A 15,158-nucleotide genomic window follows, 5' to 3' on the forward strand; every position below is an offset into this window, starting at 1 on the left:
TAAAGATGAAATCAAAGAATGATGGAACATGTCAGAAGGACACAGGAACCTCCTTGCAGGAGCTCCTACTAGGAACATTAAAGCCTGAAAATAATGATAGTAATGTGTTATAGTCTATTGAATGAAGTAAAATCCATAAGTCCATAGTGATATACCTATGTACATACATATACCTACCTACATACCTACATAAGTGGAGGTGAGGGAGAAGCTCTTTCTCATAGTAGAGTACCAACAAATACATTCAGACCGAATGGTGAAATTAGAAAATCACAAATTGTCAACGTTCATAGTAATTGATGAAGACAAAGGTCAGCAAAGAATGTTAAAATTAGCTGATGAAATTTTGATGAATTACAGGATATCTACATAGTCTCACAGTTACTACTCTAGAAGATACTTAATAATTGACAAGAGAAAAGTAGCAACTTTACAATGGAGAAACATGGAAGACACCCCCTTAACCAAGCGATCAGGGTTGTCGTCATTAGTCCTGGGACAAATCAGCATCATGTGCCTTTTGATATGAAAGGAATACATCACTTCTGTGTTATTCTTGCCAAAAATGTATAACTTGAATATAATCATGTGGAAAAATTTGAAAAACAAATTGAAGGACCGACTAAAAAATAACTGGTCCTTGTTTTTAAAAACCGTGAAGGTCATAAATGTCAGAGAAAGACTGAAAACTGTTCCACATTAAAGGAGATAAACACATGACAATTGAATGCCATACATGATCCAGGATTTCTTTTGTGGTGTGCAACGTTATTTGAATAATTGGGGAAATTTAAACAACATTAGTCTGTTAGTATTATATCACTATTAATTACTGGTTTTGGTAATTATACTGTGGCCATATAGGAAAATGCCCTTCTTTGTAGGAAATACACCCTGAAGTATTTATGGGTAAAAGAGTATTCATATCTACAAATTACCTTCAGATGGTTCTGGGGAAATTATGAGTGTGTGTGTGTATAAATATGTATGATAAAGCAAAATGTCAACTAACGACGTTGACCTTATCCCATTAACAATATTTTGGCAGTCTGGGTGAAGGGTATATAGGAATTCTTTTTTTTTTCCTCAACTTTTCTGTAAGCCTGAATTATTTCAGTTTAAAACATAGGTATTTCTTAGACCTGTCCACTATTACCAACCCCAAAACAGTGAGTACCCCGAGTGTTCAGATTCTAGTCTTAAAATATATTTCCAACTAAAAAGAATCATAATCCCTTGAAATAATGGTTGCTTCCAGGTCAGGAGCAGACAGTGTACAAAATGAGCCTAAAATATCTTCTCATGCCAGAGGTAAGAACCACGGGAGACCACTAGGATTGTGTCAGGAGAGCTCGGGAGCCGGCTCAAGGAGTTCTGCTGGAGAGAGTTAAGAAAATTTGAACATGAATAAGAACAATAACTGCAATGCAGTGAATTTTACCTAATATGTTAAAATCCATATGTTCATCCAAAGAATTATTAATCTTTAGCAGGTGCTAGGGGACCAAAGTTACCATTTTAAAAAACTGGTAAAAGTAAAGGGAAAGAATGAAACTTTTAATCTTTCTTTCCCATATAAATCATACTTCAGAGTAACCAAATATTTGATGACAGGAAGTTTCTCTTTCCAGAAGTATTCCAGCAAATAAGTGAATATGGAATTATAAAATTAGACAATTACCATTTATCAATTCCTAGTGAATTAATGGATCTAAGCAGTAATATCAATGCTGCCAAAATCACTAAAGAAGAGTCAAGGGGATGGTCTGTGCCTCCAGATGAAACTCACCATTCTCTCTGAAGCAGTATTGGCAAAAAACAAAAACTACAACAAAAAAACTTTATCCTGGGGCTTCCCTGGTGGCGCAGTGGTTGAGATTCCGCCCGCCGATGCAGGGGACGTGGGTTCGTGCCCCGGTCCGGGAAGATCCCACATGCCGCGGAGCGGCTGGGCCCGTGAGCCATGACCGCTGAGCCTGCGCGTCCGGAGCCTGTGCTCCGCAACGGGAGAGGCCACAACAGTGAGAGGCCCGCGTACTGCAAAACAAACAAACAAACAAAACTTTATCCTGACTAACTACTAATTTACAGAAAGTACAAAGAGCAGAGGAACATTTTAAGCCACATCACAGGGATGCAACGGGAAAAACCAGACTCTGGAAAACTCACAGGACAAACAACTCGCGTTTTCTGAACAACAGCAACAGCAAAATTACAAGACAGGAAATGAGACAGAGGAAGAGAATACATAGCTTAAAAGAGGCATAAAAGACTGTTGATCGGTCACAACCTACCAAGTCTTGCTTAGAGTCTGATGTGTGCCAACTGAGATAATTCCCTGATATAATCAGGTAAATTTGATAACTAGTTAGATATTTGATATCAGAAACATTCTTACTTTATATTTAGGTATGGTAATGGTGCTGTATGTGTTTACAAAAAAAACACTCTTACCTTTTAGAGATTACAAACTGGATTATTTACAAATGATACGATATGTAGTGAATGGGATTTACTTCAGAATGATCTGAGCAGAGAGAGGGGTGATGTGGGTGGAGATAAGGGTGAAGTGAGTTTATCCATGAGTTGTTAATTGAGGAAAATGTGTGTGGGTACAGAGGGGCTTGCTTTACTCTTCCTTCTACTTTTGTATTAGTGTGAAAATTTCCATAATAAAGAGTAAAAATTTTAGATCATGGGTAGGAGGGTGCATAAGATAGTGAAGGAAAGGAGGAGAGATAGTATTGAACACCTATTAGGGTTAGCAGATATGCTAGGTGTTTTTTAATTTTTATTTATTTATTTTTTTGCGGCACGCGGGCCTCTCACTGTTGTGGCCCCTCCCGCGGCGGAGCACAGGCTCCGGACGCGCAGGCTCAGCGGCCATGGCTCACGGGCCCAGCTGCTACGCGGCATGCGGGATCTTCCCGGACCGGGGCACGAAACCGTGTCCCCTGCATCGGCAGGCAGAATCCCAACCACTGCGCCACCAGGGAAGCCCTATGCTAGGTGTTTTTGATATGTTATTGAATTTAGTTCTTGTACCAGTCCAATGAAGTGGTTATGCTTTTCCTGTTTTACAAATAAGAAAACAAGCTAGAATGATTAAGTGATTTGCTGAAAGTCTCAGAATTAGTGGAGATGGAATAAATAAATACTCCCCTGCTAGCTTCTGATTCTTTATCTGCCTGATTCCAAATCCATGCTTTTCCCTAGCACTGTGTACTGTGTACTCCACCATAAAAGGGGAAAATCTGAAAATGAGTTGTTAAAATATATTATTTTAACAACTTTATTGAGATAAAATTCACATAATAAAATCTACCCTTTTATACAGTTTAGTGGGTTTTAGTATATTCAGAGAGTTGTGTAACCACTACTTCAACCTAAATTTAGAACATTCTCATCATCCCCAAAAGAAACCTCATGTCTACCCCCAATTCCTCCTAACCCCTTAGCCTAAGACAACCACTAATTTACTTTCTGTCTCTTTAGATTTGCCTATACTGGAAATTTCATATAAATGCAGTCATAAAGATATGTGGTCTTTTGTGAGTGTCTTCTTTCACTTAGCATAATGTTTTCAAGGTTCATTAACGTTGTAGCATATATCAGTACGTCATTTCCTTTTATTGCTGAATAATATTCTATTGTATGGATATACCACACTTTGTTTATTCATTCATCAATTTGTGGACATTGGAGTTGTTTCCACTTTTCAGCTATTAAGAATAATGTTTCTATGAACATTCATGTATAAGTTTTTGTGTGAACATGTTTTTTAAATTTCTCTTGGGCATATATGTAGGGAATGAAAATGCTAGAACATATGCTAACTCTATATTTAACTTTTTGAGGAACTGTCAAACTATTTTGCACGGTGACAGCACCATTATACATTCCAGCAAGTATGAGGGTTCAAATATGTCCATATCCTTGTTAACACTTGTTGTTGTCTGTCTTAAATTATAGCCATCCTCCTGGGTGTAAAGTAGTATTTTACTGCGGTTTTGGTTTACATTGCCCTAATGACTAGTAATGTTGGTAATACATATTGAAACATTGAATCATACATTATCTTAATTTTGTCATTCTTTTATTCACTCTACAAATGTTTATAAAGTACTTTCTATATGTCAGACCTTGGAAAAGAAATGACAGTTCAACTTCTGTAAGTGTAGGCAACAGTGCTAGTAGCTGGTGGGTTTGGTGGTGAGAAAAGGAACAAATTCTCGGCCAATTGCTTTCATTTCTCACTGAGATAAGCACCATGATCAGCTGACAATCAGGAGGAGACAGGAGCTGTTGTAACTAACTAAGGAGGGAAAATATATCTGAACTAAAAGAGAAAAACACAACTAATTGAACTTCAGTTAATCTAGCAATATGGCATGTGCATTTTTAACTTTTACTAGATACCGCAGAATTTCTCTCAAAGGAAGTTGTGTTAATTTATACTCCCAGCAGCAGTTTATAATAATATATATCACTCCTGGTCCTTGCTAACACTCACTGTCATCAGGTATTTTAATCAAAACTGGTTTCTCGGGCTTCCCTGGTGGCGCAGTGGTTGAGAGTCCGCCTGCCGATGCAGGGGACGCAGGTTCATGCCCCGGTCCGGGAAGATCCCACATGCCGCGGAGTGGCTAGGCCCATGAGCCATGGCCGCTGAGCCTGCACGTCCGGAGCCTGTGCTCCGCAACGGGAGAGGCCACAACAGTGAGAGGCCCGCGTACCAAAAAAAAAAGGTTTCTCATGGATTCAATTAACAATTGTATCATTTTTTAATAGGATTGAATGCCCACTTGTCTCTTTTGCTCATGTTTATTGCCCAGTTCTTTTTCTTTTCTTTAGATTTGTGTGAGTTTATTATACATTCTGGATGTCAGCTCTTGTTGTGCGTCTCAAATCTATTCTTAAATATTGAGGCTTGTCATCACTTTTTAAATAGTGCCTTCTATTAACAGAACATTTTAACATTAACTTGTAATGTTTTAAGAAATTCTTTTCTACTTGATATCCTGAAAACATTACTGTTTATTTTCTATGAAAAATTCTGTTTTTTATCTTTAATCTACTTGAAATTATTTTTTTAATATGGCAAAAAGTTGGAACATATGCATTTCCTATAACTATTTATTGAAAAGTTCATCATTTGTCCATAAATGTGCATGCTTCTGTCACTTATCTTGTTTCTAGGCCTTCTGTTTTCTTCTTTTGGTCCGTTTGCTTGTTTCTGTTACTCCATTGGGTTTGGAATTGCTTTGTATTTTAGATTTATAGGAGAGAATTGACATCTTTACATTTCTGAGTCATTCTATCAATGAACGAAGAATGTTTCCATTTAATTAAATATTATAGTGTTTTATGATAACGTCATATAGTTACATTCAAAAAGAGCATGCAGATTTTTATTAAATTGATTCCTAGGTACATTTTCTTTTGGGCTATTATTGTCAATGGTATCTGTTTTATAAGTTACATTTTAAAACTTATTGGCATATAGGAATGAATGTTATTTTTCTAATTTTATCTTAAATTCAGTAAGCTTGCTGAACTCATATTAATTTTTAACTTGTTTCTGAGTTCTCTTGGTTTGTCTATGTAAAAAATATATGTGAATGATGATAGTTTTGTTTCATCTTTTCCGTTAAGTGATGAGACTGATGTGGGATAACCACATTAAATATTCCTGTTAGAGAAGGGAAATAATGAGAGGTTTATAGAAATTACTGGTTCATAGCAGTTCTTAAATCTTGCTGGGCAAATGTCATCAGGTCTTCCTGTCCAAGGGGTTGGGAGGTGTTCCTTAATTAAGCCCCAGTTCTGTTCCCTGGGAGTCCCCATCTATTGTTTTCCACAGCTTCTGGTTTCTTTCTTTTTTGTTAACCTTTTGGCCACTTCTGAAGAAGGCATTGGAAAAGATGCCTCTGGGCAACTTCCTCAGTTTTCTTCCTTTGTGTAGAAAAATGGGTCCCCGAGAGCTGTTCACTTCTTGAATAGTCTCAGTCCCTTTTACTTCAGGCTGTTGCCTTTGCCAATTCAACTATCCCAAATGATGTTTGGGTTTCCTGTGTATATGATTCCTGTCTTCTTCTGGTGCCAAAAACCACATCCACAGTTCTTTTCAAGACATGCCTCTCTCTCTAGATTTAACTGCTGGTCTTTTAGATGTTGCAAAACAACATTCTTAATAGACACCATCTTAGTTTTTTTCAGAGGTCTTAATGAAGGGTCTTATGGCAGCATCCTTGATTTTTTCTTTACCCTGCTGTACAGCACAGGGAACTATACTCAATATCTTGTAATAACCTATAATGGAAGAGAATGTAAAAAAAGAATATACATATATATATATATATATATATATATATATATATATCTGAATCAGTTTGCTGTACCCCTGAAACTAACACAACGTTGTAAATCAACTATATATCAATAAAATTTAAAAAAAAAATTTTTAAAAAGAGAGTTAAAAAAATTGTTAATCAGTGTTGTCCATCAATTTTTATATGATTTTTAGACATAAAGATACTTCATAATTCACCGTTTTTTATTCTTTGAATTATGTTTAATTCAATCAGGACAGATTTTTGTGCTTACTTTATTAAATCATTGTGCTAGTTATTATGGAGGAGAAAGGAATTTAAGACATGATTCCAGCCTTCCATGAACAGCTCGTTTTATTAAGACGAGAAAACATTCGAATAACGTGGAGTATAATCAAATGTTGTGCTGACAACCAGTGGTCAGAGCTGTTGAACTCACTGTGAGTTAGCCAGAGGGAGTAGGCTGCTTGGAGAGAGTAGGCTTCCTCTAAGGTAACTACTTCTTGGATAGGATAGCTTCCTATTAATAGGAAATATTAAGCAAATCTGTGACCTTTGGAGAATGTTTGACTACTAATGCTTTTCTTATGATTTAAGCATACTTGTTTAAGAATCTGAACATTTAGGGACCTCTAGCCTTAGGAGGGCAAAGGAATATGTATTTATACATTTCTAAGGAATCATTAGCATTTACATTGTTTAGCACTAAAATTTTAAATGTTTTATTTATCCACGTACTTCAAATATTTTCCAGAACTTGTATTCAGTGTGAAGTTTTAAAATTTCTTTTGCCATGTACTGATATTTGTGGAACCGCTTTCTCCACTGAAATCCTTTCATAATGATTTATGGAGAGATTTTTACTTAGCTTAATCAAATATAAGTAATAGAACCAAAGAAAAATCTGCTGTTTTGCTCTGTTACAAGTAAATGGACTATATTCAAGAATTTTTAGAGATATAACATTCTCATAAAGCAGTAAATATAAGAATAGCTTTGTGCATTCTGAAAAATAAAAATAGTAGAGTCCCACTTTTCACCTGTAAAATATTCAGTCCCTAACTCCTCTGACCCTATTTGCAGCTCTTTGTATTGCTTTGCTCATCAGCTATTTCTCACTAAATTTCTGCTGCCAGCTGGAGTTAAACAGGCTGCATATCAAACTATTTATCCTTCTCTCTGTGCTCTACTTTCCAATAGCAGTGGCATCTATCATTTAATTTCCCAGTAATCAACCAAAAAGTTATTTCTGATTCTCTGCAGTTCTCAACTTTAAGATCATTCTCAACTCTATGATCATTCTCAACTCTAAATCCTGTTTCATTTTTTTCATTTATAATGCCTAAACTCACCCATTTCTGTTGTGGTCAGTGGTCAGTTTCTTTGTCCCAATTCTTACTAAGCCCAGTTCTGTCCCATTATGTAGAGATTGATAATGCTAAATTAATTATCCAATCTTTTTAATATACTCTCTGTAAAATAAAACTTTATAGAATGAAAACCTGTATTATCAATTCCCTGTTCTGTTACTCTGCCCATATTGACAACCAAGCATCTGTTCTCACCTAACTCACCCATTCCTGCTGTTCTGTACCATTTTTTCCCAGTTACGTCATATATTTAGAAGTAGTTTAAATACAGCCCACATCCTTAAGTAATTGTGTCTAGCATATGTACAGAATTCTGTGGTTTAACTGTGCTTCTTACTATTTCATTTGATACAGTAGGTTTTATAATTTCTATCATGACCATTTTATAGTTGGAGAAAACAAAATTCAGAGAATAAGTAACATTTCAAAGTCACACAGGCCAAAACTGATTCTGAAGCTGTAAATATGTTTATAGATTTTTTTCTCTAGAACAGGTCTTTTCCTTAATCTGCTCTTAAATGCAAATATACGTTTAAAATTTAACAGTATTGCTGTTAATTTTAATTCTTGTGCTTCAAATGATATTAAATTGTGGCAGATGAATATGCCTTTCCAGTAATTGCAAAACATTAATTTGATTGCATGATTTCACAGCTGCAAGCTTTGGGAATATAAATACAGAAGGATTTCATATTAGTTGCTACATTATACAAACACGAAAATTTATCTACTACATTTTCCTGTAGGCTGGGGAATCAATATTGAGATATCCAGCTACTTTCTATCACTTATAATCACTTGGATAAATGTTCATCAGATATGTCTTAGTCATATTTCACATGTTGCTTTTGGTGTGTATTTGTATATTAATTAATGCTACATTGTATATATTATAATATAGTATTTGTATAATATTGACTTTTTATTTTTTTGCGGTACGCGGGCCTCTCACTGTTGTGGCCTCTCCCGTTGCGGAGCACAGGCTCCGGACGTGCAGGCTCAGCGGCCATGGCTCACAGGCCCAGCCGCTCCGTGGCATGTGGGATCTTCCCGGACCGGGGCACGAACCCGTGTCCCCTGCATCGGCAGGCGGACTTTCAACCACTGTGCCACCAGGGAAGCCCCGTATTTGTATAATATTGAGGAGAATTGTACAGATTCAGAAAATCAGATCTAAATTTTTAAGGAATTGTTCAAGACTCTTGTAATATTACAAATTAAAAGCCTGTGTTTCTCAGATCAAGATATTTTAAAAATACGTTTTTTCTCATTTTAAGACAAGTACATATTTCTCATAGAATATTGAAAAGACATGGAAATGCCAAAAGAAGAATTAAAATTACCTGTAGTCCCTCCATTCAGATAAAACCATTACATTTTGGTGTTACCGTTGTTTTCCCAATAAATCAAGCAGTATGTGGCATATAGTAGGTCATAATAAGTATAAAAGAATGAATAAATGAATGGATTAGTCTATGAATGCTGGATTGATAGATTGTAGTATAAACCCTGACAGTTTTTGTTTGTTTGTTATTTTTATAATGCAAGTGCCTGACTTAAGCTTTGATTGCTGAGGCATCCACTTCAAAGATGACTATCTCGGATAAACTACTGCAGAGATCCAGGTCACTTCCCCATACTGCGTGCGGCACCTTTGTTTTAGAGTTCTTAATTGATTATTTTATTTTATTTTTCACGGGCTTCTCACTGCTGTGGCCTCTCCCGTTGCGGAGCAGGACGCGCAGGCTCAGCGTCCATGGCTCACGGGCCCAGCCGCTCCATGGCATGCGGGATCTTCCCAGACCAGGACACGAACCCGTGTCCCCTGCATCGGCAGGCGGACTCTCAACCACTGCGCCACCAGGGAAGCCCATATGAATTTTTTAAACAAAAATTAGATCATACAATACGTATTGCTTTTTAATCTGCTTTTTTCCCATGTACCGAGATACCCGTAGCAGTTGCACGTGTTCAGTATTCGTTTTAAATTATTAAATGATTTAAATATTTAAAATACCGTTTTAAGAGCCACATCACATCCAAGTCTATGAAAAGAGTTTAGCATTGTTTTGAATTGTCATAGCATGCCCATCATCGATAGTGCTCTGCTTCCAACCTCTACTGGATTTCTAGAAGTCCAGAGTGCTTTGCAATTGGAGGCAATGCATCCTTCCAGCCCTGTCTCTTCTTGACTTTGTTCCCTGACTCCACCTCAGTTTCCTCCATATTTGAGAGCTTATGTATCATTTTCTAGCAGCACCAAGCTCTTCCGCTGTGTGGGCCTTCGCACACACTCCTCCCTCTGGCACAAATGCTAATCCTGCCCCGCCATCCTGAGAACAAACATGCAGCTGTCCAAACCAGAGATTTCACTTCTGGATCCTTTCTCACGGTGGCCTTCACGAGTCAGCACAAATCATAGAGAGTAAGCCATCTAGTAGAGACGGAGAGAACTGAAATTTTAAGTCAATTCAGAAAGAAAAAAAGGAACATTTTGATTTGAGGGAGCAGTTTAAAATCTGCACAAGATTATTTCCCTGTTGTCCTATTAATGGGAATATGTAATCTAAGGCACAGAAATTCTTCTTTTCTCCTCAGGAAACGGTGGCGTTTAATTCTTCTCTTCTGAGACCCCGTGTAATTGGAGAGTGGATTGGTCGAGAAGAGAATGACGCTGATCCACTGGCTGCTGAAATGCTACAGCCCCCAATTCCAAGAAGTAAAAATGAACAATGGGAAAATGAAGATAATAGCTCTAGCCCTGCAGGAAGGTGAGATGAGATGTCGTCTAAGATTCTGAATATTTTAATCATTTAAGGCAAAGGGGAAATCAAGTGCACGATTTTGATGAAATAACTTGGCAATTTTATATAGAAAATTATGTTACATATAAGATAAGAATTAATTTATCTGTTTTAAAATTAGAGTTTTATTAGATTTGCTTTTATTATGGATTTGGTTTTGATTTTTTTTTTCTTTACATCTAAGAAGAGTATCATCTCTTTGTTACTAAAACCAAACAGAAAAATAATTTCAGGACATAAACTGTCAGTTGAGACCTACTATAATATTGGACGGGACCTACTATATTATTGGGCTGACTGTTAAGATTGGAGAGGGAGGAATTCTGATGTACCATAAAGATCTAGTTGTTCAACAAGAAGAAAACTATTAAATGTATGATAGACTACACAAGGTGGAGTTAGATGGAATATAGAGAGAAACCTTTAGTTTAGAGTTGATAACTATGATTGAATGTAATTATTATATTCTCTATGTTTAATTTTTGAAATTATTCTTGAAACTATTGTGAGTTGTGAATTTGAAAGTCCCTAATTCATTTTACTCAGCCCTATGATGCTCAAAATGGTGTCAGAAGATTTGCCTCAAGTTTCCATATGCTGGTAGAAGTGGGGTAATTTTGAAAAGTCTAGATCATATTTTTTAGAAAAAGTATCAGTATATTCAGTGTAGCCATTTCTTGTAATACTAACTGAAGTGAGTAAAATTCGAAACAAAAATGAAAACTTCTACAAGGAAGTTGGAGTGAAAAAGCATTATCGAGGCACGGCTCACACGATATTGAGAAAAAATACTCATGAATTAAAATGTGACAGGAGCTTAAACTTTCTGTGAGTGTTACTAGCTGACCACCACAGAAGAGTTTTTCCCATATACAGCATAGCCACAGTAACTTTGTATTTCCTACATTAAATTTAGCAGCAACCAATAATTATTCTTTCTCAAGAAGAAAATTGTATTTTCTACAACGTAATATGGCTTTCAGGGTTTTTTTTACTTTGACTTATCACTTGGCTGGAGGGAAGGAAATTCAGAATACTCGTTAATGCGCTTCAGGCATATAGAAAATTGATTCTATTTCCATGAGAAATAACCTTTAAATTATTTAAATAGTTGAAGTGTACTGTATAAGGAGAAGAAAAGCATTTCTAAAAATCCATTTACCTTCTTTTGTGAAATGTCAGATAATTTCACCTGTCAATGAGGGTGATTTTATTTCTAACACTAGACTAATGAAACCCACTAGACCTTTATCTTTATTCATTGCTAGATCTTTAGTTCTTAAATATAAAATAGAGAAATGTTGACTTTCATTTTGCTTTCATCTAGTCATAATAATAAATAGGAGCTGTTTATTGCAAACGTTAGTGCTTCTGTTTCCTTCCTAGCTTCAGTGAGCTCTTATTCCCTCTTGAATATCCAATAAAGGAGAATCTTTCCTGCAATCCTGGTCAGATCCGTTACCCAGAAAACTTAATCCATGAAGATCTCACTCAAATATCTGTTTTGAAAAGGTGTTTTCAGTTTTATTTTTCTCTATCTTTAAATTATGAGTTGATATATTACCTATGAAATGAAGAAAGTGGTGAAATCCTGCCCAGATGCCCCATTAGAGGAAAAAAAAAAAAGAATGCATGCTTTCTGAACTAAATGTAAAGAGTAGCAGTTAAGTACAGGTTAGGAACTATATCCCATCCTCTAATATAAAGCCAGGATTTCTGAATTTATACCAGGAACTCACATAGCATTAGATTTGATTTGAATGAATAAAAACAGATTGGGGAACAATTTTTTAATGACTCTAGTGTCTATAACTAGAGTATTAACTTTTGCCCTTAAATAGTAATGATCTTGTCATTTATAATTTAACAGTCTTAAACATTAACAGACTAAATGATATTCTAGACTCTTGAAAGAGAAGACTTAATTTTCAAGGATGACTTCTTCCGTTTTTCTCTCCCCTACTGGGTCTGGCACATTGCCATTGTCAGTAGGCATCTGTTATGTGAGTGAAGGAGGCACATAGAAGGCCGTGAGTAGACGTCTGATTAATAAAACTTATTTATAAGAAGGGTTGTTTATAGTCTATCTTGACTTTTTATCCCTTTTCCTATTATGGATTTCCCTCTCGTTAACTGCTCAAGTCTTATTTGAATGGCTGTTATTACAACACTCCATCTTTAGTACATAACCAACTTTCCCGTTCATTCAGAACAATACATACATGATTGGCTGGACTTTCACCATTAGATTAGAGAAGATTAAATAAACGGTGTAGTAAACTTTGAGATTCTTATGGGTAGACTTTGAGCCACGATTTTTTCCAGGAACTTTTTTTTTTTTTAATGATATACCTTACCTGAACTTTTTCCTTAGGTCCTACAAATACAACATTGTGTGAAGAGGGTCAGCAACTTTAGTATACATAGCTGTCACCTGAAAGGTTAAGTGCTGGTTAAGACGAAGGCAATTATGAGGGCAATATGGAGAAACTAATAAAATAAGACAAGAGCTACTAACATGGAGTTCATGACCCCTACATGATCTCTGGAAGGACTCAAGAGATCTACGAGTCTCTTGAAATTATGTGCAAAATACCCCGTGTGTGCAAATGGACATTTTCCTGCCACATCTTTCTTAGATTCTCCAAGAGCTTCTAGATTAAGAGAGTTTAAGAAAGAAATTAAAGCATCTGAGCAAGAAAAGGAAGAAGGATTCATAAGGGAGAGCTGAATGCGTTAGGGAATGATTGCTGGCTTCCTGTGACCATCACGCACTACCAGTTGGCATCGGTTGCCATGGTTTGTCCAGCCATCTAGTGGGAAAGCATATATATTCCTTGTACATTTATAGTTACTGAAATAATCACACATTGATAATATAAATGTAAATAAAAATTGAGTTAATAAACCTATATACTTCTATTTGGAGCCATCTTAATTCGACTTTGCAATAGCTGATAATAGATTTCCTAAAATTACTTGCTAAATTATAATGTGAATTTTTAAATAGGCTTACCAAGCCTTGAAAGCCTAACGAAGCTCCTCTAAGCTGAACCACTTTATTAAAATAAGAAAAATATCAATAAATATTATAGATCTTGTGAATTGGCTTTGTTCATTAAGTGAGCATTGTTATTAGATGGTAAATATGCCATGAAATGAATAGAAAATCTTACAACTTAGAAATATATATTAAATATTAGAAGCTAAATTCACTTCCCATTAAGAAGTGTTCCTTTTCATTAAAGCTCATAATTGCTTCTGATATATCTGTTAACAAACCCTAGAAATGTTCCCCTCCTCTTAGAGCTCCTCTCTTGGCAGCAAGAGACAAACAATAAACAAGCAAATATACGAATTTATGACATAAATTCAAGTAGTGATAAGTGGTATGATGGGAAATAAACCAGAACAAGAAGGAAGAAAATGGATGGAGGGCACTCTTTAATGTAAGTGGTCAAGAATAAAGAAGTCACCTTAATACTGTCTAAGTTTGGCTATTGTGGACATGTTAGAAAATATACAACACATGTGGCAGAGACTAAAACAGGCTTGGTAATTTAGGAATATTCTCACATGCAAATTTTAAGCACAAAGAATATTGATTAATCAAAAATGATTTTGCTAAAGTAATCAAAGAACAGAAACCTTAAGAATATCTAAAACATACAGAAATTGTATCTTACGACTCACAAATTTATCTTTAAAACCAAAAGAAGTATTGATATGTAGCTAAACCATGTGTTTCAGAATATTGATGAGGTCATTTTAATATATTCAAAATTTGTTCTCATTTATTTAGGAATTCATTTATTTAGGAAATACATATAGTAATTCAAATAATTATTTTATGAAACACATTGCTAGTCATCTTTGGACTCATAGACTCATAGATGGACTCTTATTATTAGACAGGCAACATTTTGGATTCAGTCAGTGTCTAGTTCTTATAGCCCAGCACTATCGTCATGGCCAAACCATGTATTTTATTTTATTTTATTTATTTTTTATTTTTTTTATTCTTTTGCGGTACGCGGGCCTCTCACTGCTGTGGCCTCCCCCGTTGCGGAGCACAGACTCTGGACGCGCAGGCTCAGCGGCCATGGCTCACGGGCCCAGCCGCTCCGCGGCACGTGGGATCCCCACAGACCAGGGCACGAACCTGTGTCCCCTGCATTGGCAGGCGGACTCCCAGCCACTGCGCCACCAGGGAAGCCCTCCAAACCATGTATTTTAATGAAAACACTTGCTTCAACCTTCATGAAATGGTCTTGGTCATTGTCAGCTGGTGACTAGGAGTTACAAATTTATTATCTACCATTTGTTCCTCATTATTCACATTCCAATCTGTTTTTCCTTCTTTTATTTCACTACCAACCTTTCCATTTCCCTGGATTTTCACATCTGTCAAGTTGGAAGACTCAGATTACATCTACTTAAATTAATTCTTATTTTATTTAGTGTGTTAGAAAAAATGAGGTTCAAAAAGAAGGAGTGAATTTGTTAAATACTTATTGAGCATTAACACAAGGTGACCTGCTGGGTACTGGGTGAGACCAATATGAAAACAAAAATCCTAGATTCAAAGTACTTGCTTTAAAGCGAGGAGAATGACAAGGACATGTGTCTTATTTCTGCAGCTCAGTGCCCAC

At 36.0% G+C, this 15,158-nt stretch overlaps 1 protein-coding gene across 1 annotated transcript in view; it reads left to right on the forward strand.

Annotated features, from left to right (window-relative positions):
• C17H8orf34 (chromosome 17 C8orf34 homolog) overlaps positions 1-15,158 on the forward strand; it is a 331,481-nt gene that overhangs the window by 89,299 nt on the left and 227,024 nt on the right. Inside the window, 1 exon segment of the mRNA XM_033437548.2 lies at positions 10,301-10,473. Coding sequence (XP_033293439.2) covers positions 10,301-10,473 — 173 coding nt within the window.

This window comes from Orcinus orca, chromosome 17 (assembly GCF_937001465.1).
Source record: "Orcinus orca chromosome 17, mOrcOrc1.1, whole genome shotgun sequence".
NCBI lineage: Eukaryota > Metazoa > Chordata > Mammalia > Artiodactyla > Delphinidae > Orcinus > Orcinus orca.